Source organism: Anabas testudineus, chromosome 23, assembly GCF_900324465.2.
Source record: "Anabas testudineus chromosome 23, fAnaTes1.2, whole genome shotgun sequence".
In the NCBI taxonomy this organism is placed as follows: Eukaryota; Metazoa; Chordata; class Actinopteri; order Anabantiformes; family Anabantidae; genus Anabas; species Anabas testudineus.
The window spans coordinates 7,455,306-7,477,272 of record NC_046631.1 but is presented as its reverse complement, the minus strand read 5'-3'; the positions used below and the strand labels follow the sequence as shown (position 1 = coordinate 7,477,272).

The window sequence follows — 21,967 nt, the reverse complement described above, 5'->3', positions numbered from 1 at the left end:
CACACGCTCCATGCCAGATAAGGCAGCAGTGAGAGACAGAATGAAAAACAACAGATAGAGAGAGCGAGAACAATAAATAGAGCAACAGAGAGACAGAAGGTATTTGCAATACATCACTGAAGCTACTAATCCAAAAGCTCTTTAACCCTTAAGTCACCCTTCCCCCAATTCCCTACATGCATACGCAAACACGTTCATTCCCAAATCTCAACCTTCATCTACCCGCTGAACAGCTTCATGATAGAGGGAAAGTATGTGATGAGTGATACACAGTATTTGCTGGATATTGCAATTGTGATATCAAAAGCAATCAAAAGTGTATAGGTATGCAATTTCACTTTCTCAAGTTCACAAACTGCAAATATAAAAACTTCTTTTAAATGTAAATGTATTTTAAATGAAAATAATAGCAGTGTCTGATATTCAGAAACGTAGCAAATAGTTCTGATCTAACCCAAAATGCACTATTAATTTACAAATACTGTAGATATTTACACAGACTTATCAAGCAGCTATGTCTAACATTTGTGAGTGTATCATGTTCTAGGAAAGCATAATGATTTTTGTAGGTTTGAGTCATTAATAAAATTAAAAAAATTTAAAAAAAGAACTTTCCATTGCCATTATTGGTGTCAGTAAAAATACAAACGGTCACTTCATGACTTGATAAATTATATGATAATGCATGTGAGCTGTGCAGTCGTGGAAAAGGTGTCTGAGCAGGGATGCATGGACAGAGCTTACAAATGAATCGTCTGTGACAGTCCCAGCTGTCATTGGGAGAGAAGCAGGTTACACCCAGGTCGCCAATCTATCATACAGCTGACATGCAGACAGAGACAAAAACACTTACATTTACAACTCTGGAGAATTTAGAGTCACCAGTTAACCTAACATGCACATCTTTGGACAGTGGGTGAAAGCTGGAGCACCCAGAGAGAACCTACGCATGCAAACTCCACACAGAAAGGCAGCCAGCCAACTGTTGGATTCCAGCGCCAGTCCTTCTGTGAGGCAACACTGTCAACCACTACACCATCGCACAATACACTTTTATACCACAGTCAAAATACAACTGGCTCATATTTCACTCAACTTTAATCTAGTTACTCGTTCACAGTCAAATGCTACAACTAGTGTTTATTTTTATTTTTTTATTATTATTAACTGCCAATAATTTTTCAGTTCACTGTTTTGTCTATGAAATGTCAGACAACTGTTAAAAATACTCATTACCAGTCGTTTCATTTCCAGTTACAACTAAACATGTCAAATTAAGAGTTAATATTTAGCACTATTAGCTCCATTAGGGTGGCTAATAGCTGTTTGCTGCTTATTGATTTCCTATACATGTTTCCCCTGGTTGCGTCTCTCTTTGTCGCCCTTTTGTATTGGAAGTTCAACACACTCTCACTAATTAAATTTCGAACTTTAGCTCTTCCTCTCCTAACATTTGCAAACGTAACACTCTGATTAAATGGCTCAGACATTATCACCGGGGAGCAACTCTCTGGTCTCTCAATATCCAACCACGCATCCCAGAGTGTCTCTTTTATTTTAAACTCACAAATTATTACTAGATGTTTGTGCAGGATGTCTACAGTCTAACACACAATGACGCTCTCTCTCCTAACTCACATCTTTAGCTAACTCTACAATCATACTCACAGTAGGATGATGAAATTGTCATCATTGCCTATGGTATGTAGCCAAAGCCTCACTTAGCCCTTGGAACACTGTGGTCAAATGAATCAATCTGAATGAAAGTGGCCTCTATTTATTTTATATACACCAGTGCGTGGTGTGTCTGTCTAAAAAGGTCAACTCACTTTTCAGTCACTCTTCCCAAACTGAGCTGCAGTTCTGTGCCTGAGCTCAGATTACATGGAGAAACATAGCCATTACGTCACAGTGCTCTGCAAATAATTCACTACAGTCAAAAGGTTAACAGTGAAACACACTACTGCATTTATAAAGAGCACACAGCACACATCAGAACACAGACATGTTCATACATCAAAGCCAGACAAAGGCTGACAGCTAGGTATGGTCATACTGGCTTTCATCTTATTTCACATCTTACAGGATACAATTTGACATATCGTTGTTGCTTTTTTTGTCTAAATTTAAGTTTATAATACTTTGATAGTGTTTTAAAATGATGCACTCATTTTGATTAATTAATCATAGGAAAAAAGACAAATTAATTGACAATAATAAAAAAAGTTGCAGCTGTAAACAAACAAATTCTTAGTGAAAATACGTGGGCACCAAATGTAGTTGAAGCCTTCACCAACACTTAGCAAGTTGCAGTGTGTCGAGCATTTTTTTAAACTGGTTAACCTGATTCAATTAATCTATATTAAAAACTGTTTTGGACAGTTGATAGGACAAAAAAATAAATCTCTGTGAAAATCAATGTGAATTTGACATCTACATAAGAAAATTCAGGGAAATTGTGATGGATGAACATTTCAGTGTCAAATAAAACTTTCAGCACTGCATAAATCAGTATGCATGTATGTGTTTCCCACCAACCTTTAATCGGCTGCTTGACTTCTCCATTCTCCCTCTTGATCTCGTTCATCATTTTGTGTTTCTTTTTCTCCTTTTCTCGTTCTCTTTCTGTAACCTTCTTCTTCTCTCTCTCCTCTCTGTCTCTATCTTTCACCTTGTCCTTGTTGGAGTGCTCTGTGGAAGCAGAGAGGAAGATTTCAGGTCTCAGGACTCTTTTAGGCAGGAACACATTAACATTAGCACTCAGGTTTTCTCACAAACATGCAATTCACTTCAATTTACTTTTCCAACATCTTAACTGAACTCTTGCCAAGTGCTTTGCCTTGACCATAACTCTTAACCTTTCCTTAATCTTGCTTGTCTTCCTCCTTCAGCGGCAACAAATCCACCGCGGCTTCATCTCATATTTCCTTGGTAGTGTAATGACCTTCTACTTCCCTGTAAGACTGCAGCAGTCAGTCTGCAACTTCACTCATAACATCTCATCAAGACACTCCTCACGTTTCTACCCCCAAACTCAGCCTTATACCATGTTCTGCCTCTACCGGCTTCAGTATGCTCTGGTCTTAAAAGTCCTTCGTTGCTTTTTGACTCGTTTTATTTCCTCTTGCAGCATTTCTGTCTGACAGAACTGTTTGAGCGTTGAAGGAATATTACAGAACGAGGAATTGGAGTGCACTCTAATGCAACACTCACTGCAAATCGTTGTGGATGAGAGCATCAGTTTAAAATGTAAATATCGTACCACCACACACAGCTCTTCAGTTGCTGTAGTGTTTTCCGAAAGGTAATGCAAGCCTAAGTGTCTGCACACCGACAAACGCACATTTATTTTGTAAATCTGCAACTCTCACTTCCAGCTAAGCTGACCTTTCTTAAAATAACTTTCTTTTATTCAACTCTTTTATTCCTTGCTTCCTTTGATTTCTTTATTTCCTTTTATTTCTCCATAAAGAAATTTCAAAAAACCTCCTCATTTTTTCCACAATAGTTCTTTTGCTCTTTCTTTCTTTTCCTTTCCAAAGAACTTTCTACTTTGAACTCGGTCAGATCTGTCTTTAAAAGGAAGCTGTGTTTTCAGAGTGTTCACCCTCCTGTGGACGTGGGGAACTGGAAAGTGAACACAGTGGGGCTGGACTCGCTGTTTGCATGATCAAAGGAGAAAATGCTTTGAAAGTAAAAAGGCTTAAAGGAGGAGTTACCGCTATGCACTCCTTTCAGTAGTAATATTTAAATAAATACTTCGGCATTTTTTATATTAGTATGTTGTTTTTCTATGCCACTTAACATGCAGGTAGTTATGAACCTCTTACCCTGTGGTTAATAGGAGGAATGCCAAGAATGTTAACAAACCATTTTAAGACCTACGCAAAATAAATGCTGTGAAACACTGTAAGAAAAAGAAGCACGTCAATTTAGCTCCACAGGTAGCTGTCTACACAAGAAGGCTCACTCAGACCTTCTGCCAGATTTACAAAAACATGGCAGATCCCACCAAAGCAGTGATATTCATAATTCTTTTCGTTCAGAGGCACTGGGATATAAATTACACCAGCTGGCTGACCCGGCCTTAAATACAACAAAGAACTACATTTCGAAATTTATGTGATGGAAAATCTGACACATTCAGATATTAAAATTCAAGATTTAAACATCCAAAACACCAAGAAATGCAATCCTGAGTGGAATCAAGTGATTTGCTTTCCTTTTCAGATGCATGAGGAGACATTCCCACAGGTCAGGGGTCACAGGTGTAAGGTGACCTGTAACTAAAATGTAAAATGATGCTGTGTTGTCTGAGCAACACAGCACGAAACTGAAGATGTAAACACATTTGAAATAAATGGGATCCATAAAATTCAAACTTCTGATCTCATTTTGTTTTCTGACTTTCTAGCAGCAGCTTGTTTTAAAGGCAAAGACAGCAGGTGGTTTTCACAGTTGGAATGATCACAGGACAGCAAACACTTTGAAAGAAAGAGGGGGCCGGCAGCATGCAGTTTGTAAACTTCAACTGCTCTCGGTACTCGCTGGCATCAAACTTTTCAAAGTTGGAGAGGAGACGAAATAAAAACTGGAAATCCACGCAGTTTGTTTTGGGTTTTTTATGTAAATTACAAGCTGAAACCTGTGTCCTCCAATCGTTCGTCCTTGAAATTAACATTCATTTCTGCATTCTGAATATCTGATTTTATTACTGACTAACTCTGGGCATCTGTGGACACCTTCCATCTAATTTTTCTTCTATAGATAATTGAAGAGAATCATGCAAATTCGGTTTTTGTGTAAGAATCTGAGAGCATCAAATATTAGTCAGTGGGCTCACCACTGTGAACATCACAGCTTGACGAGGAGTCCCATGTGAACAAAAAAGCTGGACACTAACAACCATATAATTTTGATGGAAAATTGGCTCACTGTGATAAGCTGGAATAAAAGAAAACAGCAGTGACTACATTAAACAGAAACTGATAGTAAAATAACACGGGTCTCCACGATGTGATTTACTGTTTAACTGACCAAGAAGCGAATATTACAGATTATAGATTTTTTTTGTACCTGTGTTGCTGAATTCAAAGTAAGACTACAGGTGAACTCCTGCTACAAATGGTCACTTCACCCCTGGTGATGTGATAAATCTCTGATTCACCAACCAAATTGAACTAATAATCATTTTGCAGTAACATTCAGACAGTCTCTGTCGTATTGCTATTGCAGACGCAGATTTAAGTATCTTGTAATTTTCAGCATTTTTACATTTACATGCACACAAATAACCTATTTGTTACAATTTAGATTTACAATATGCAAGCTTCACCCAGTAACCCAGGTTTAATTGACTCATTTTCTAGTCAGAATAATGTGTACAGGGAGTTGGTTCATGTAAGTTCCTAATGCTGGATGTTACATGAAAGGCTTGAATGCTACAACCAAAAAAACAAAGCACTTAACAGCCCTAATCTGTTAATTTGTGGTATTCACACAATCAATTGTGACTAAAACATTGGCAAGTTTCCAGCTGTAATTCTGTCACGATGCCACTGAATTTGAGCTAGGTGTGAGAAATATAAGCCATTTAAGGTGTTCACAGCTTCAACTATTGGGAGTACTGCATTTGGTTGTAATATAATATCAGACAGAATGTAAGAAAACCAGGGAGCCAACAACAAGTCAACACCAGATTAAACTTGTGACTTTGGCCAATCACTATTTATAATAATTTGTATTTTTGAAGCTTTCCTTCACACATTAATTCACTGCACTTTGGAGGACTTGTGTCTCTTCTTTCAGTACCACATTTAACTAAGACTTGCTGCTCCCCTACACTTGACTTGAGCCAGACTGAAACAGCAGCACTAACAGTATTACTGTTATGAGGTGATACTCTCTGCATCCCTGTAGGAAAGGTATGTCCCTTCAGGAAGATCTGAGCACAATTTATTTTACATCTGAGGAGTACTCCTGTTCACTCTCAAGTTCAAGGACACCTTCTGGCACCGAACCTCAAACTTATGTCCTTCTGTTGAATTGCAGTCTTTGTAACCACTGGAGCAACCAGCCCCTCAACATATATCAGAAACATACAGTTCAAATTGAGTTTTTTCTGTGCCACCTCAAGACAGCATATGTCAAGCTGTCACAAACTGAAACAAGAAGACTGACACACTGTGTCCAGTATTTACAGGAAGCTGCAGATATATACAGTGCATTTTAATTATTAAAACATTTTGCTAGGGACTTTCCCAGCAACATTCTGCTGTGTTCTTACTCATCTTCACATTTTAAGCTTCCAGTATAATGACAGTCTCCTACAGATGGACACTGAGAAGCTCGCTATAGCTATTAAAGGTTCAGTGCTTTTGTTAAAGATCACCTCAGTGGGACTGCTAAAGAAGTGCTACAGTTTAATGTTACTTACTGCTGCATCTAAATTTGTATTGTCCAGTTTAAAGATGAAAAGTGTTTTATTATAAATATTTTTAAACAAAGCCTGCATGCATCAACAGGTTTTGTAAATCAACATAATATGGAAATTAAATGCACCTGTCACTTCAGTAATAAAACTAAGCTAATTTATTTTTAGAGTAAGAATTGCTCAATAAAAATGTTTTCATTACTGAGTTAAAAGGAAGTAATAATTCAATATTCAGCATATTTTAAAGAGTCTTCAGCTGTTCTGAGACTCCTGTAAACACTGCATGACATATTTTTGCATGAATAAAATAAAACTGACATCCAACACAGCCTGTTTACAAGACAGTGTTTGTGATAGTTTGTTAGGGCTACAGCCCAACAACATGTCTCGTTCTGGTGTTCTCTCTGACTGCAGAGGCTGTTCAGAGCATGTCATGACCTCTTAAACTATTCAACTGGAAAAGGGTGACATCATACACTCACACACTGTCACACATGCCCACTCCTGCTTGTGTCTTAACACTCATGCATAAATAACATTTTAACACAATGGCAAACACAAATGCACCTATGCAGATTGTCACCTTGTAACTCAGTCAGCTGAATTCAATATTCCCTCCTTGGGAACTCATTAAAACCAATCTTTCTTATGAAATAATGTGACATCCTAGAACCATTAATTCATATGTAATTATACTAATGAACTGATGTCAATCATGTCTACGATAGGAAAAGATATCAATACTGCATCACATGTACGTTGATCATATACCTAATTTATTTTACAAAGTAAAAAATAAAGAATGCTTGCTCTATTTATAAAAGGTGCACTTAATTGAGTCTCCATTATGGAGTTATTTGGACATTAATAGTGTGCAGAGGCTTGTGAGCAAAAATAAACTCTGGTGCCATCGCAAAGTTTAATGTTTCCAGCACAAGTTATGCAAAAAGATTTTACCTGATCCCATGGGATTTCAAGAGTTACAAACTTTGACTAAACCAGTGCAACACTGTTCTTCGCAAGAGTCTGAATAATGATGTACGGTCATACTTTAATTGTTAATGTGTACATGCATGAACAAACCTAACTATAACAATTTTCTGAGGTAATTTTAAGCAGAGACGGTTTTAGAGAATGCATTGCATGGAATTTGAAATGTTAGAAACAATATTGAGCTTTAATGTGTATTATGTTTAAATGTTGATTTACAGTAAAAAGAAAACGGAGTGAATTTATTGTTGCTGTTTTTCCTCTTCTGATCCACCTATTCGACACCTAACAACAACACTAAGCTAATGTGGAGGCACTCAGTCAAGAATGGGGTGATTGCAGTGCTTGTCAACAGGGTCCAGGTCTAGTTACTAGAGTGTAATAATGAACGATTAATTGGAAAACGATTGAGCGGAGAATGCTAACAAACAACATGCTCTGTGTGCACAACTGTAAAACATGGAGCACTAACAAGGTGCGGAGCTGTGTGTTTCCATCCAGCCTGGGGTTAGTGAAGGGGGCGTGGTGCTCCACCAAAACAACACTTACCCTATAATGGCGGGCGACTGTCATATTGTTATGACAGCAGCGGCAGTTTTAATGCATACACTGCTCCAAAGGAGAAGAAATTATCGACGTTACAGAATAATTAACAATCTACCCCAATCGTCGCTAACATTGCACACTTACACAATTCCTACAGTGGAGTTAACGCGGATAATATTATTGACCTGGACGTACGTAAATAAATCGGTTATGTTCGGTCAGCGCGACGTAACCACGTAAGAATTCCGCAGCAGCACGAGAGCAGCAGGGCTCCGGTATAAGTGCCCCGGAGCTCGAGGGTTCACACGCGGGTGAGCAGGCAGCCATCAGCCCCGCAGAAACCTCGACCAAACCGGGCTTCACCGCCGCTAAACTCGGTGTAAACATTTTCAACGGCGAACAAAAACGTCTTAAGAGTAACGCTGGAGTATGTTATACAACGTTAAGGAGCGCTTTTTTTGTTTTTTTGTTTTTTTTTTAAACAGCAGCTGGTCCGAAAGCGGGACTGTCCAGACAAATTAGGTGGCAGATAACTGCACACTCCCGGGCCACATGTTCGTATTCCCCCCGGCGGCTGAATCTACGAGGAGCCACTATAGTCACTATAAAAGGGCATAACTCCTGCAAGGTTACTTATTATACACAGCCTTGAAACTTTAGCAATTCGCTCCACTATTAAAGTACACATTAAGCCCACTACGATGGCCTACCTTTGGGTGGCAACGTGACCTCTCCATTTTCTCGCTTCATCGCAGGACTGTGGTTGAACCTGCCGATGTCGTTGTTGTTACCGACGCTGCTCGCGGGTCCGGGGGTCAACAGCAGTTTATGTTTCATTTTGTCTTCTCCGCCTCCTTTCCCCTTCTCCCGTTCTTTCTCTCGCTGCTTATCTTTACTCGGTTTCTTGGGCTTGGAGGAGGAGGTGGTGGAGGAGGAGGAAGGCGCTTTGTGGAGGAAGAAATCGCTCTGTTTGAAGACTTTGTGGGTGTTTGTCGGCGGTTGGGATCCACCGGTAGCAGGCACCGGAGGGTTGTTGCTGCTCGTCTTAGCCTGACCGAAGCTCCACAAACCCGCGTTAGTGCCATAACTCTGCTGCTGCTGCTGCTGCTGCTGGAGTTTCTCTTTGCCGCTACCGTTGCCTCCCACTCCTCCTTCCCTGCTGACTTTCTTGGGTTTAACGCTCCTCTCCTCGGTTCGGACCTTTTTGGGCGGCGGCGGGTTGAAATCCCGGGAAGACTGAGAGCGGTCGTCCGAGACTTCCTTCGCCTCGGTCTGTTTGACGATCGGGCTTGTGGCGGTGGCGACCGGCGAGGCTACCGCAGAAGCAGCAGCTCCGGTAAGGTGAACGGAGCCCAGCGAGTCAGCCATCTTGAGGCTTCTCTCTGTTTACTCTCTTCCTCTGCTGTTTTTTGCGCGACGTGCAGGCAGGAGAGGGGCGTGGCCGACGGCTGATTGACAGGCGGGCGTGAGGGGCGGGGTTAGAGCTTGACTGACAGGTAGCGAGGGAAAACTAGGGGCGGGGCTTAGCAGCTGCATGTGGCTTAGTGTGTTTTATGAAATAATAATAATAATAATAATAATAATAATAATAATAATAATAAAGACTCCTGGTCAGGACACACAGCTGGGTCATCTACACAGATACAGGGACAAGTGGGCAAGGACTCTAAATAATCTGTGTTTAATTGTAATGCTTAATGCCAGTTGTGAAAGAGTTGCCAAAAAACTGGGGTTAGTGTTGTAAATTTGAGCTACTGAGTATCATAAACAATAATCAGATCTTGTTTAATGTAAATGTAAATACAGGGGCAATACAAAGTATGTGAACACTTTGGAATTTCTGCATTAGTTTGTCTCAAAATGTGATTTGACCTATTGACAAATATAATGTGCCTAAAATAATAACATAAAAAAATCACTGTAGTTTAAAATGTTCATCACGACATCCCAGAGTCTAAGATGACGCACTCAATTCTTGTTTGTCCAAGCAACAATTCAAAATCGAAAGAAATGCAATCTACTGTACACTGATATAGAATAGATAAACTAAGTAAATCTTCTCATTTGAGAAGATGTAGATTTGTTGACATAGAAATGTTGCCCTAGTTCATCTAATCTTCACAAGTGGATGAGCTTATCACTTTCACACCCAGAACACATCATTACAGTGTCATGAATCCTCCGGCGCTGCTTACTCTTTGATTTATTGAGATAAAAACATTTTCTTCACTCGGACTGATTGGCAGAGCTGTCGGTTCAAGCCTGCCAGTGTGTGACAGCCAATAATAAATACTGAACATGATTATCGGCTGCGCGAGGCAAGTTGTAAAGAACTGGCCATAAACATTGTGATGAGATTATTGTACGATGCAGGACAGAAGTGGAAATCAGAATTCTGTGTGTGTGTAGTAGTAGTAGTAGCAGTACCAGTCAAACACATCCACTATATATCTCAAATGAATCTGATTATATCTGTTATATTTCAAGCTTCATTTTCTTCAGAGGGAAGGGCCGCCTGCTGAGCACATACAGTGAACAGTGATTCGCTATATTTAAAAGCTGTTACATAACATGTTAAACTGCTCCATGGGAAAACTGAGGTGACCCAGTTAAGATAGCAACCTGGCTTAATTTATACTACACAGACCGAGTGTGAAGGACTGACTGTAGATTCATTCTGAGAGAAAGAACTCTGCATAGATCATTAGGTGAAAGTAAAATACAGGGAACAAGTTGGAAAATGTGCATAAGTAAGGAGAACAGTGTATTGAGGCAAATTAAGCTTTACGTCACGTCAAGAAAATAGTTTTTTTTAGTTTTGGTGGAAAGAAAATTGGAAAACCTAGTTTTGGATTTAAAGTAATCCTATACATTCAGTATTAAGATGTAAATTTTCCAAGGTATCTCAATGTGTTTTTGTCCATTACTGTCAAAGACGACTGTTTTAAAAGCAAAAATAAACCCACGGAAATCACTTCTGCATGAATTATTGTACTGAGCTTCTGTGCATAATTAATCAGACGCAAGCATTGGCTACATGTGATCACCAGCTAATAATTACAGTATGTGTGCCCACCTGGCGTGCCTATCTGTGTGTAACGTGAAAACAAATGTGAAACCCTCAAGGTTTTGAATAAGACAGCAAGCAAATGTGTGGTTATACCACCTGCTGTGATTAATTAATTGTCATATTAGTGTGTGTGTGTGTGTGTGTGTGTGTGTGCATACATTCCTTGCAGCAGATTCACCAGGTGTGGGAGGATCTCCTGCTGTGAGACCCCCTCCACACACACACACACCAAACTGACACAGATAGTTCATTCTGTCATGTAGACAATACACACTCACACACTCACATCTATTTGTTACCTCACGATGTACAAAAAGGAAAAAAAAGACACACAATGACTTAATGAATATTTTTACTGATTGATTTCTGCAACATACAAACATTTGTGTGTGTGTGTGTGTTTGTGTGTGTGTGTGTGACAGCAGGGGGTCAGGGCGTGAATGAGAGTCCCACAGGAGGCGATGAGCAACAAGCAGCAGCGAATAACGTCGCTCACACTCACGCCACTAATGATGAATGGAGGGGTGGGGGGGAAGGCGAGGGCAGGCTCTCTCTTAAAGGCACAGGTGGGCTCTGTTCTGAGATTGAGGGTAGTATGTATATGATGGGGGGGGGTTAGAAAAAAAAGAAGTGAAGGCTGAGGAAAACAAAACAGATGAGAAATGATCAATAGAGTTAAAAAGGAAAACCTCTTTTGAACATATCTATTGGCCCATTTTTTCACAAATTCTTATCAAGAAGTTAAGAGACGTTTCGAAACGTGACGAAAAAACGTGGCTTTAAATATTAAAAGAGCTGAAAAGGGGGAGAAGTGGAAGTGGAAGAAAAAAACAGGAGGGCAAGTGAAATAAAAATGGAGAGAGTATATGAAAAGTGGGGTTTGGGTGAGGGGCAGTGAATTTGTGATGCAACAAACAACTGCTTATACAAAAATAACTTTTAAAATACCATTTACAAAAAACGACCATTATTATTATTATTATCATCATCATCATTAATATTATTATTACAATCTTATTCAGAGCCTGTTGTAGCTATGTGAAAGGGGAGGGGGGTGGCTGGCAGTCTATATTTTTTCTCCACCAACCATTTAAAAGAAACTTTATTTAATAGTTTTAAGCATTAAATTCAAACATAAAAATAAAAACCCTGAAATATTTGCGAGAAGCAAAAATAAAAGGGCAGCAGAATAATTTACAGGTTGAAGGGAAACATTAGGTAGGACATGAATCATCATCATCATCATCATCATCATCATCATCATCATTTTCATCATGCACTGACTTTCTTACATCTTCTGTTAATAAGAATATTTAAGAGATAGCAAAAAATGAAATATTATATACCTAAACTGCCGTGTACAGTTCATTATCTTTATAAAACAATGCATATACTGTATAGTTATCTTAGCTAATCAAGGAGAAGTTAGCAGTGAACAAAACAAATCAGGAGAAAGCAGTAGTCCTGGGCCCCTAGCTGCTGTTGCCACAATGCATCATCGTCTCACACATACAGAAGCAGGGTAAGTCCGATTTGGCCGTCAGACGACAAACCAAACAAGTCATAAGAGGTGTGGAGGTTTAATATCTAACTGTCAAGTCCTGTTAATGTTGTTTTAAATGATGTGTAACATTCATAATCCAAAACAGTAAGGTTTATTGTGAGTAAACTGGCTAAAAAAAACAAACTTGCTCGAACGTTCATCTGAGGGCCTTACCGACAGAAGCAGGAGAAACAGAAACTACAGGAGAAATAAAGAACACACCAAAAATGAGTCCCAAGTAAAGAGCAGGAGTAGCCAAAAACACAAAGAGAGGAACAGACTGAAAAGAAAAGCAATGTTAATGAGGACTGTCATTGGCTGTCTTCTCTGAGAGGCAGACTAAGGCAGGCTCATGGTCCCAGCAGTGAGAGCCGGAGTCATAGAGCTGACAGCACGTTTGGTCATTACTGATGTGTGTTAATGTTATTTAACTCCACTGTGATTGGAAGGTGGCTGAAAATAGAATTTCTGGGGACATTATTTGACTTGAGATGTACAGTGTAATCCACTGCTGCCTTTGAAGAGATCTAAAATGTCTGTTTCCAGTCTGTGTGCTGAGCTAACCAGTCTGAGAGCAGCTACATACAGGTATTTACCATACAGACAAAAGACTGGTATCAAACCTTTTATCACAAATTAATTAATTTAAAGGCAGATGAAGACATCACCAAAAATACAAGCATTTAGAAGCCACTGAGCCGGATTCTGGAGCTCCCACGGCTGCTACTGACAACTGCAATGACCAAACTATGTCAGCCTATACCTCTGGTAAACAGGGAGGTCAGCACAGAAACGCAAAGAACTAGAGCTGACAATACTGCAGTTAGCTGGGAGTAACTCCTACAGGAAGAGCAGGAGGTGGGAGGCAGGTTAGAATTGGTGACAGTCAGGTCTAGTCTTTAAATTTCTATGCTGATCCTTCGTTGTGTAGCACCAGCACACAGAAAGAGGGAGAGAGAAAAAGAGACAGAGATTTAGAAGGAGAGAGAGCACCCTGGCAACCTGTACATACCCAACAGAAAAGGTTGCATCATGGGTAACAGATTATCTAGGTTCGCTTTGAAGATTGTTGTTCGTTCAGCAGAAGGAAGTAGACACCTTCTGGGAGTTCAGTTAAACCTCAGGAATCAGTTTCCCACAGTAGCTTTTCTGATTAGAGATAGTTACTGATTCGGTTCTCATTTGGTATTCTTCCTGTAAGTTTAAGGAGAACACTTTTCATTCTAGATGTAAGTGTTACACCTACATTTGTCTTCATTTACCCTATGAATGCTGAAATATTAATCTACAAACCAGGAAGAAAAGCAAGCTGATTTCTTTATCTACTCACCCAAACAGGGGAAAAAAACGGAATTATCCTTTAACCATTAAACAAGGAAATAACAAGACTGATCCCAGGTCAGCGTCTAGAGAAGTCATAACCTCTAATATCAGGAAGCTGAACAGAAAAACGTGGCCTTTGTACTAGAATAGACAAGCCACTTGACCAGGAAGCGTTCTTGCACAGTAGCACTTTGAAGGAACGACTGTGGTGGGCGACGAAGAGGAGGGTGGAAGGGGGGGGGGGGTAGGTCAGTCTTCACAAGCTGTGATGTGCTGTCTGTCTGTCTGTGTGGCATGTATCAAGTTGGATTTTGGACCAGCCAGGTGAGATCAGTAGGGTCCATCTCCTGACAAGGGAGGACACGGTTGATAGACGGGCAGATGGCTCATCTCATCATGTCCACTCCAGGGGGGGTTGTCGAGGGCCTTTGGGCTGAATGCAGCGGTTACCGAACCCTGTTAGTAGAGAGAATTCTTAGCTGGAGTTGCATTGGGTAAAGTACATCCAGAAAGTTTTGGGCTAACATTTTTTGCAAAAGAATCAAATATTTTCTGCACATGTAGCCCAAAGGTAGCTTTCCGATCAGCACAAAGCAATGGTCCAAACAAAAAAAGAAAAGTGATGACATTACTACAAAGCGTCAGCACACAGAAAAAACATTACTTGTACAAATTATATTTGACTTCCTCCAGGGAGATGACCACTGGCCACCTCAAAATCAAATGCCAAAAAAATAAAAGACACATTTACTGACAAAACACCCAGAAGAGATAGGACAGCAAACTTACCCACCCAAGTCTGCTTTGCTGTCTGTCGCTGTGGTTGCAGCAGATGCAGTGTTGGCCGGAGAGGTCTTAACGCACTCAGACACATCTACACACAGACAAACACACATCACAAATGAATGGGGTGGAAATATTTGGGAATATCAGTGGTGTACGAGCTCACAGGGTGATGTCTAACAGCTTTAGGCGTGTTATTATTTTTGATAGAGAGTAAAACAAATATCAAGAATTCAAGCCAAACAATTATTTCTTTTTGATTATTCTCTCTCGGTCACATACACACACACTCACTAAAACTACTGACGCAGTAAATTAGCAGAAACCATCATCACACAATCCTCAGCATGGATTATACGCATTCACTTTTCAGTTCATCTCTCTCTAGACATGTTTTATCCGTTTTCGTCTTCGCTCTGGTTCTTTCTCACTATTAATCACTCTTTTGACAAATCCTGTCAGTCTTAACGTGTGCAGGCTAATTTGTAAAACACTGAAGGTCTGTTTCCTCCTCTGCTCTGCTGACTAACTACTGTGTGAATGCAGCCCAAACAGGACAAACACATTATACAGAAATAATGATAAGCAGATGTGCACCTCTGCACACACCAACGCACGCGTAAATAAACAGGAAGAGGCAGCTACGGCTTGTGAGAGTTCATACCTTTGTGTGAGCCACTCCATTCAGCTGAGGTTGACGTTTTCACCTCCAAAGGATCTGCCAGAAAGGAAGCGAAAGAGTAAATGAAATGATGAAAGAACAAATGACGACAGAAGACATACAAGCATTAAGCCCAAACAGATACACACAGAAACAGTCATGCATTCCCTTTCAAACGTTCCTCAAGCGTTCAGCCACATAACACGGAGAACAACCTCCGCTCTGGACATCAATGGGGTCTCAACTCTTTTTGTTTATTTGAGCAAGATATTCACAATAGCTGATAACTAGAGTTAACAATTTTCCACAAACTAGTGAGAGATTTCAAAGCCTGTCGCTTCCTGCTTTCCTATATCCATCCTTAAGATCTTTCATCTGTGCTATAATTTCTAAATCCCTCTAAAAGTAATAAGCTACGACTGACAGTACCCTATTCCAAAAAGGATGTTCACCTTTAAGTCTCTACTGCAGGTCTGAAATAGCCAATGCTGCCCCCTAGTGTTGCAAAACAGATACAAAACAACACATTCGCAACAACAAGGCGGTTGAGTTATTAAAGGGACTATCCTATGAAAGAGAGGTCACAGGGTTTATACCCACGATACCTGTGCTCATCTGTGTAGCGTAGTGTAGTGAGGATGAGAGACTGGTACCGGTGTACTTGTTCATACACTGGTACCAGTTAAAATGAAAGCAGAAAATTCCTCCTGTTTCACACCAGAGGCTACTCACTGTATCAGATAACCACTGGCTTCAAACACAACAAATCTCCCGTAATTCCACAGTTTACACAGCTTATCCACCTTTTCAGGGGCTGACCAGTGACACCTGATATGTATCCAGATGGTGAATCCACAGCACGGCAAAGACACCTGTGAATGTTGACCAATGCAAACGCACCTGTGGCCAGTATGAAGGACTCAGGGGTTCTCTCAGGGAGGGGGGGAGGGGAGTCATCGCTGTCCCAGCAGTCTGGGTTAAAAGGTCAGAGGTCAAATTAGAAGAGCAGTTAAGTACTGACCGAGAAGAAAGACAAGAGATCGGCAGGAAAATCACAGTGAGACAAAGAAGAGTGGAAGCTCAAGTGTTTCCTGGATTCATTTTGTAAAAGTAGGAGGAACACAAGGTGACCGAAAAGCACATCAGTACAAAAATAAGCTTTTAATGTTATTAAAGACTTAAAACAATGGAGATTATCATGGTGGAGATTTGGCTGTCTGACTCTGACTGTTATTTACAATGAATTTATTTCTCATGACTCATAACTTTTAAAAAATCCTACTTATTTTGTATTTAATATTACTATTGTTTGAGGTTAATAATAAAACACATACAAAAATAAATTTATTTATTAATAATGTTCTGAATATATGTTAATATAGTAAGTATTCATAAATCCATGCTTTGGCAATCTCTGACATGTGGATACCTGTAAATGTCATGTTTTTGTCTGATTTTTGCTGCTAAATAAAATGTACAGTCTAGTTAAGCTGCTGCAACAACAGACTGACTTGCAGTAAAAATCGCTGACAAGCTCCAGACAGGCATGATTAAATTTCCTGATATTCTTCTGATCCAATCCCCTTCTTCATTATTTGACAGTCTCCATCTCTGAGAACAATATTGCCTCTCTCTGTTGCTTTGGAAAATTACCCATGGGTCGTTATCTTTGTAATACACACCTGCTGCGACATGTTACAAGAAGGAAGCAATGCAAGGAGACATGTAATGAGCAAAAGATGATCTTGTTTGGAGTTCCAGATGGTTCAGTACACACTGAGTAGATCTGTTACTGGCCCACCACAGCTCAGCGGTTTGTTAAACCAGAAACTACATCTCTGAGCAATTAGAAATAGCCAACTATTATATTAAAATGTAATTGTCTCCTCCTGGATCCTGGATAGAAACTACCTTTAATTTGTTTTTTAATGCCAAGGGCGATATCTATGGAGATATTCTGAATTAATTAACTTATAACCCATTAAAAGTTTACTCTCAATTCCTCCCTATTGTCTAAAATGCATCTAATCATCTACTGTGAGCATCACACTTCCTCTAGAAACGTTTCCTACTCCTCTCTTTTAAAACTATTAGTGATTACCTGTCTCAAGAGGGTCTAAGCATTGTAAATGACTCAGCTGAAGCTGCGTGTTTTTCTACTGGATTTCAGACTGCCTTGGGCAGGCCCATAAAACAGCCTTGATTAGTTCAACATTAGTCTTACTGATGGCCGGAGTTAAGACGCTAGTTAATCTAGCTGTGGACCATTTTCAGGAAACCATTAGGTGATGTTACAGCAGGTTAATGTCACCATAAGTTATGAGGGAAACAGCTAGCAAAGACAACACCACACCACTGTTCCTTATGTAGTCTACTGATGATAATGCAACAATACCTTCCACCAGAATCAGTGGTAGTAGTGGTATAGTTAACAGATAACCTGATTTTGTTTCCTTTTTTTTGTTATTGTATGTTTTATAACTATAAATACTGTCTCTCATAAATTGTATGTTGTACATTTTATAGCTTTTCACATGTTACCTCCTAATTTGCATCTAATAGCCTCTCATTATTTTGCTGTTTATAATTGCTCTGTCTCATTAGTTCCTCACTGACTTGTAAAGAAATATGAAATGTACTAAACTGTATGAAATACACAGTATAATTCAGCCAAACAAGCAGCTACCAGCCTTTTCTTGATCAACCGCAAAGCAGCAATTTGCTTGATGCAACTCATCAAAAAGCAGTCATTAGAGTTTTGCAACCAATCACAGCAGCTGTTAGCTTTTCATACAGAATTACAAAGCACTTTTTGCAGCCCAAACAAATAAAGTGCCAGAAAGCCAAGCTGACCAAAAACAGTCCACTTCCCAACCATGAGGCAAATACTTCCACATCTGGGTTTAAATATTGGAATGACTTGGGGAAAGCATGATGTATGAAGTCAGATATTTGTTTATCTACTGTAACAGAAACAGGTTAATTAACCAGTACTGATAAGGATAATAATAATGTGTGATACTACTTTCTCTATGGCTACCGAGGAAAGTGAGCCATCCCAAAAACACTGATCTCTAGAATATAAAAACTGCAGTTTTTCATTGGCTTTATCCAGCATCACAGAAGAAGCTAAGCTTCAGATGGAAACAAAGTCATGTTAACTGCTGTTGTTGACCATTAAAAAGTTTTTTTTTTTTTTTCCTGTGACTCAATTGACTAAGCTGTGGCTTTTTTCAAGCACTGGCCAACTGATTCACATCATGCCTCCTCATAGTGTCTTCCAAATATCTCAACATGCAGTTATGTTATTCCATTTAGAGCCCATTCAAGATCAAATCCATTTCAGGGTGACATCCAGTTCAACCCACGCAAGAATCAGATTTCAGAATATTGTAATTCTGAAATCATAGTAATATCTGTCCCCCACACCTCAGAAGATCAAAACCTTATCTTTGCAATCGCGACCCTGGAGCCAAAATGATGCATACACAGCAAACAGCGTGACACTGCTCTGTTCAACCCGATGTGCACAAATGCAGCAAATGTGTATTTATCAGTATCATGCAGTGTTGATCCTTCACCATCTAACATGCACACACGATTCTCCGCTTACACACTGAAAACAAAAATTCACAAAGCAAAATTTCTTTCACTCTTTTGCAAATTCACTCACTTAGACAAACACACACAAGCTGAAAGACAGAGAGAAGAGCTGTTTTGACAGATGTTTGCCTGTTAACATTTGCAGCATTCCTCGCAAACCAACCAATTAGTCATAGTTGTGCTTTATGTGAGACTCACTAAAACTTTCTCTCTTTTTCTCCTTCTCTTCCATGTTTGCCTCTGACTTTCCCCAGCAGTAAGAACAGTGTAACACAGTGTATGTGTTCACAGATAAAACTCGTCATTATCATGTGGTCTGTCTGAGACTTCTGTCTCCTTACTGACCCAGAGGATGACTCTACTGTGTGGTTTCCCTGAGCACACAGTGTGTGGATGTGCATAATTAAGACTTAAGCTGTGCTTTAACCAGTGTTTAACAGAGAACTTGACTAGAACGCTGAGAAATGAATGAAACTGAACTCTTAGTTTAGCAGAGGTTAAGTGTTTAGTTCTGATCAGTTCTGTATTCATTTAGCCTTAGTGTCAAGCTGTTGTTCATTAATAAAACTGAATCTGGATGTCTACTGATCTGACTACCTTTATCGTTAACTTTCTATGGTAACCGATACTGTCAGGAACACAGCAGTTAGTTCAAAGAATTAGATCACTCATTCAATTAAAGCAGCTGATTGACATACTCGCTGAGGATTGCGGAGAACTCTGCCCTGCGATCGACATTGGCAACACCTTCCTGACGGGCTGCTGGTCTCCATGGTGAGTGGATGCAGTTACTATGGCAGTCGCCGTGGATACATTAGTAAGATGACCCTCCTTTCCTCCAGACAGCTCTCCATTCCCCTCTCCGTCTGAGTTATCAGAGTGCAGGGGGTTGGTGAAACTCAGGGCAGTCCTAACAGGAGTGGAAGAGGAGGAGGAAGAGGAGGAGGAGAGGTGAGAGGAGGAGGAAGAAGATGGAGCGATGCGGTCTGAGGAGGAAGAAGAGGAGGAGGTCTTTGGGAAGTGTTTTTCTGGGCTGTTAGATTGGTGAGACCACGCTGCATGACCAGCTTTCACATCTAGTTTCTCTCCTCCCTGTCCCTCCCCTTTCTCTGCACTCTTCACAGGGAGGTGGTTTGGTCTGGGTAGGACACCTCTGTCTGCATGACTCTCTCCACCTGCTCCTCCCTCCGTGCCCGAGTCTTCCGACAGTGAAGAGCTAGAGGTTAACAGGGATTGGCCAGAACGGGCTTTGAAGGCATGGGTTCTTTGTAGCATAGTCATGCTGTTGGCTGAACCACTGCCGAGCCCACCTGCTAGTCCCATTGAGGAGGAAGTGTCAAAGCTACGAGGTCCTTCCTGCAGCGGCACCTTTTTAATCTCAATGCTGAGCTTCCTTTCAATCCGAGGAGCACCAGAACATTCAACCACTGGCGAGAGGGGGGAGGAGGGAGTCTGAGTCTGGCTTTGGCCCATTTCTGATTTTGCTGATGCTGAAGACAATTTGTTGTTGTAGTTGTCGTTGAGATCCAGATTTGAGACCTGAGTCTGCTGTTTTCGACTTTGTACATCTTGGTCCTTCTGCTCTGAGGGACTCGTCGATTTGTTTGAACTGGGTTCTGACTTGTTCTGCTGCTGGTCCACTTCTTTATTCTGAAAGGAAAATGAAATGAAGAGATAAAATATATAATGGCCTTTTGACAATCATCTACAAACATCTACCAAAGCGGTTTGTGTTTCGCGCTGACCTCAAGCCAGCTCTGAGAAGCTTGCTGATTAAAGTTCATGTTCCATCACATTTGACTACGCAGATGTATATAGCTGTTTAACAGAAACACAGATGCACTGTGTCTGGAAAGGAGTGAAACTCAAGCCTTGTAGGAAAGTGAAGCGACTGAAAACTGCATAGAAAAAAAAAGAACATAATCTAATATTGTCTTTTAAAGGAAAAGCAGATGCAGAATTTCTTCTGAATAAACAACATAATTTGGTACTTTTTAATACTACATATCTAATCACCTATTAGTGTGTGTACGATTCATATCAGAGGACAAGTGACCAGCTGCTTTTTGTTTCTGCATTTGTAAACCTTTTCTATGAATACTGAGTTAGTCTGAACAAGGACAAACGTGAAACACAACAGATTTTACATGTGCAAATGTTGTGTATACATGCATTAAAGACATCCATCCAATAATAAATAAATAAAAATAAAACATTCACCCATAGGAACAGTGAATATTTCTACTGTATTTCTACCTTCTGTATCAGCCAGCTCACCTGCATCACACTGTGCTGCGTAGTATCCAGAACATGTATTAGAGGCTTGGGGTGGTAGCGGTCGTTGTCCTGCCGAACGTTGGTGACCGTGGGGAAGGCTGATGGGGGGGATGGGGTCAGAATGGGAGGCACGGGATGAGGCTCTGGGGGCTGAAGAATCTCCTCCTTCACGTCACCTTCTGCCTGGGAACTACAGAGAAAAAGGGAAAAAAGAGAGAGAGCTCAGTAACACACATGATGCTGTCTGTGTTCGTGTGCATTCGTCTATCAAAGACAGTGAGAGAGAGGGAGCCACACTATTTGGTTCAGTTAAAAAAGAAATAGGTTAGATAGTGCCTTAAACAGAATTTATAAAATGTCCTGATTCAGACCATTTAGAAAATGAAAAGGCAACTATTTCATCACACTGGTCATACATCTTCCAGACATTTAAACATTAGTGTTTAACTTTTTCTGCATTTAAAAAAAATGTGAAACATAAATATTAAACTTTTTTCATGAATGATTAAAACTTTGATATCTTTCACCACCAGATGGCAGAATTTTAAAGCATGTAGCAAAATGCTACCAGTAGATCTGAGAAACTGTCCTCAGATGTACTGATGTCCTCAGACTGACAGCTCTCACCCATATTCTGTGAATTAAAGGAGGAGATATACTCATCGTTCAGCAAAAGTTTCCCACATGTACAGTACAGTGGATTTTGGTAATGTTCTTATAACCTACTTACAAACTCAT

At 40.1% G+C, this 21,967-nt stretch overlaps 2 protein-coding genes across 6 annotated transcripts in view; both read right to left on the bottom strand.

Moving 5' to 3' along the window:
* Positions 1–9,389, bottom strand: part of LOC113163906 (lysine-specific demethylase RSBN1L-like) — a 28,584-nt gene extending 19,195 nt beyond the window's left edge. The window contains exons 1-2 of the mRNA XM_026362953.1: positions 8,680–9,389; positions 2,539–2,691 (exon numbers count right to left, since the gene is read on the bottom strand). Of these exons, the coding sequence (XP_026218738.1) occupies positions 2,539–2,691; positions 8,680–9,337 (811 nt within the window). The 5' untranslated portion in view covers positions 9,338–9,389. The remainder of the gene's footprint in view (positions 1–2,538; positions 2,692–8,679) is intronic.
* A 1,985-nt stretch (positions 9,390–11,374) lies between these two features.
* ptpn12 (protein tyrosine phosphatase non-receptor type 12) overlaps positions 11,375–21,967 on the bottom strand; it is a 38,993-nt gene continuing 28,400 nt past the window's right edge. For 2 of the 5 annotated variants that reach the window (XM_026362954.1, XM_026362955.1), the window contains 6 exons: positions 21,230–21,419; positions 19,651–20,602; positions 16,250–16,321; positions 15,353–15,406; positions 14,699–14,779; positions 11,375–14,361 (listed from right to left, as the gene is read on the bottom strand). In XM_026362954.1, coding sequence (XP_026218739.1) covers positions 14,300–14,361; positions 14,699–14,779; positions 15,353–15,406; positions 16,250–16,321; positions 19,651–20,602; positions 21,230–21,419 — 1,411 coding nt within the window. In that variant the 3' untranslated portion in view covers positions 11,375–14,299. The other 3 variants (XM_026362956.1, XM_026362957.1, XM_026362959.1) reach the window with 3 other exon arrangements.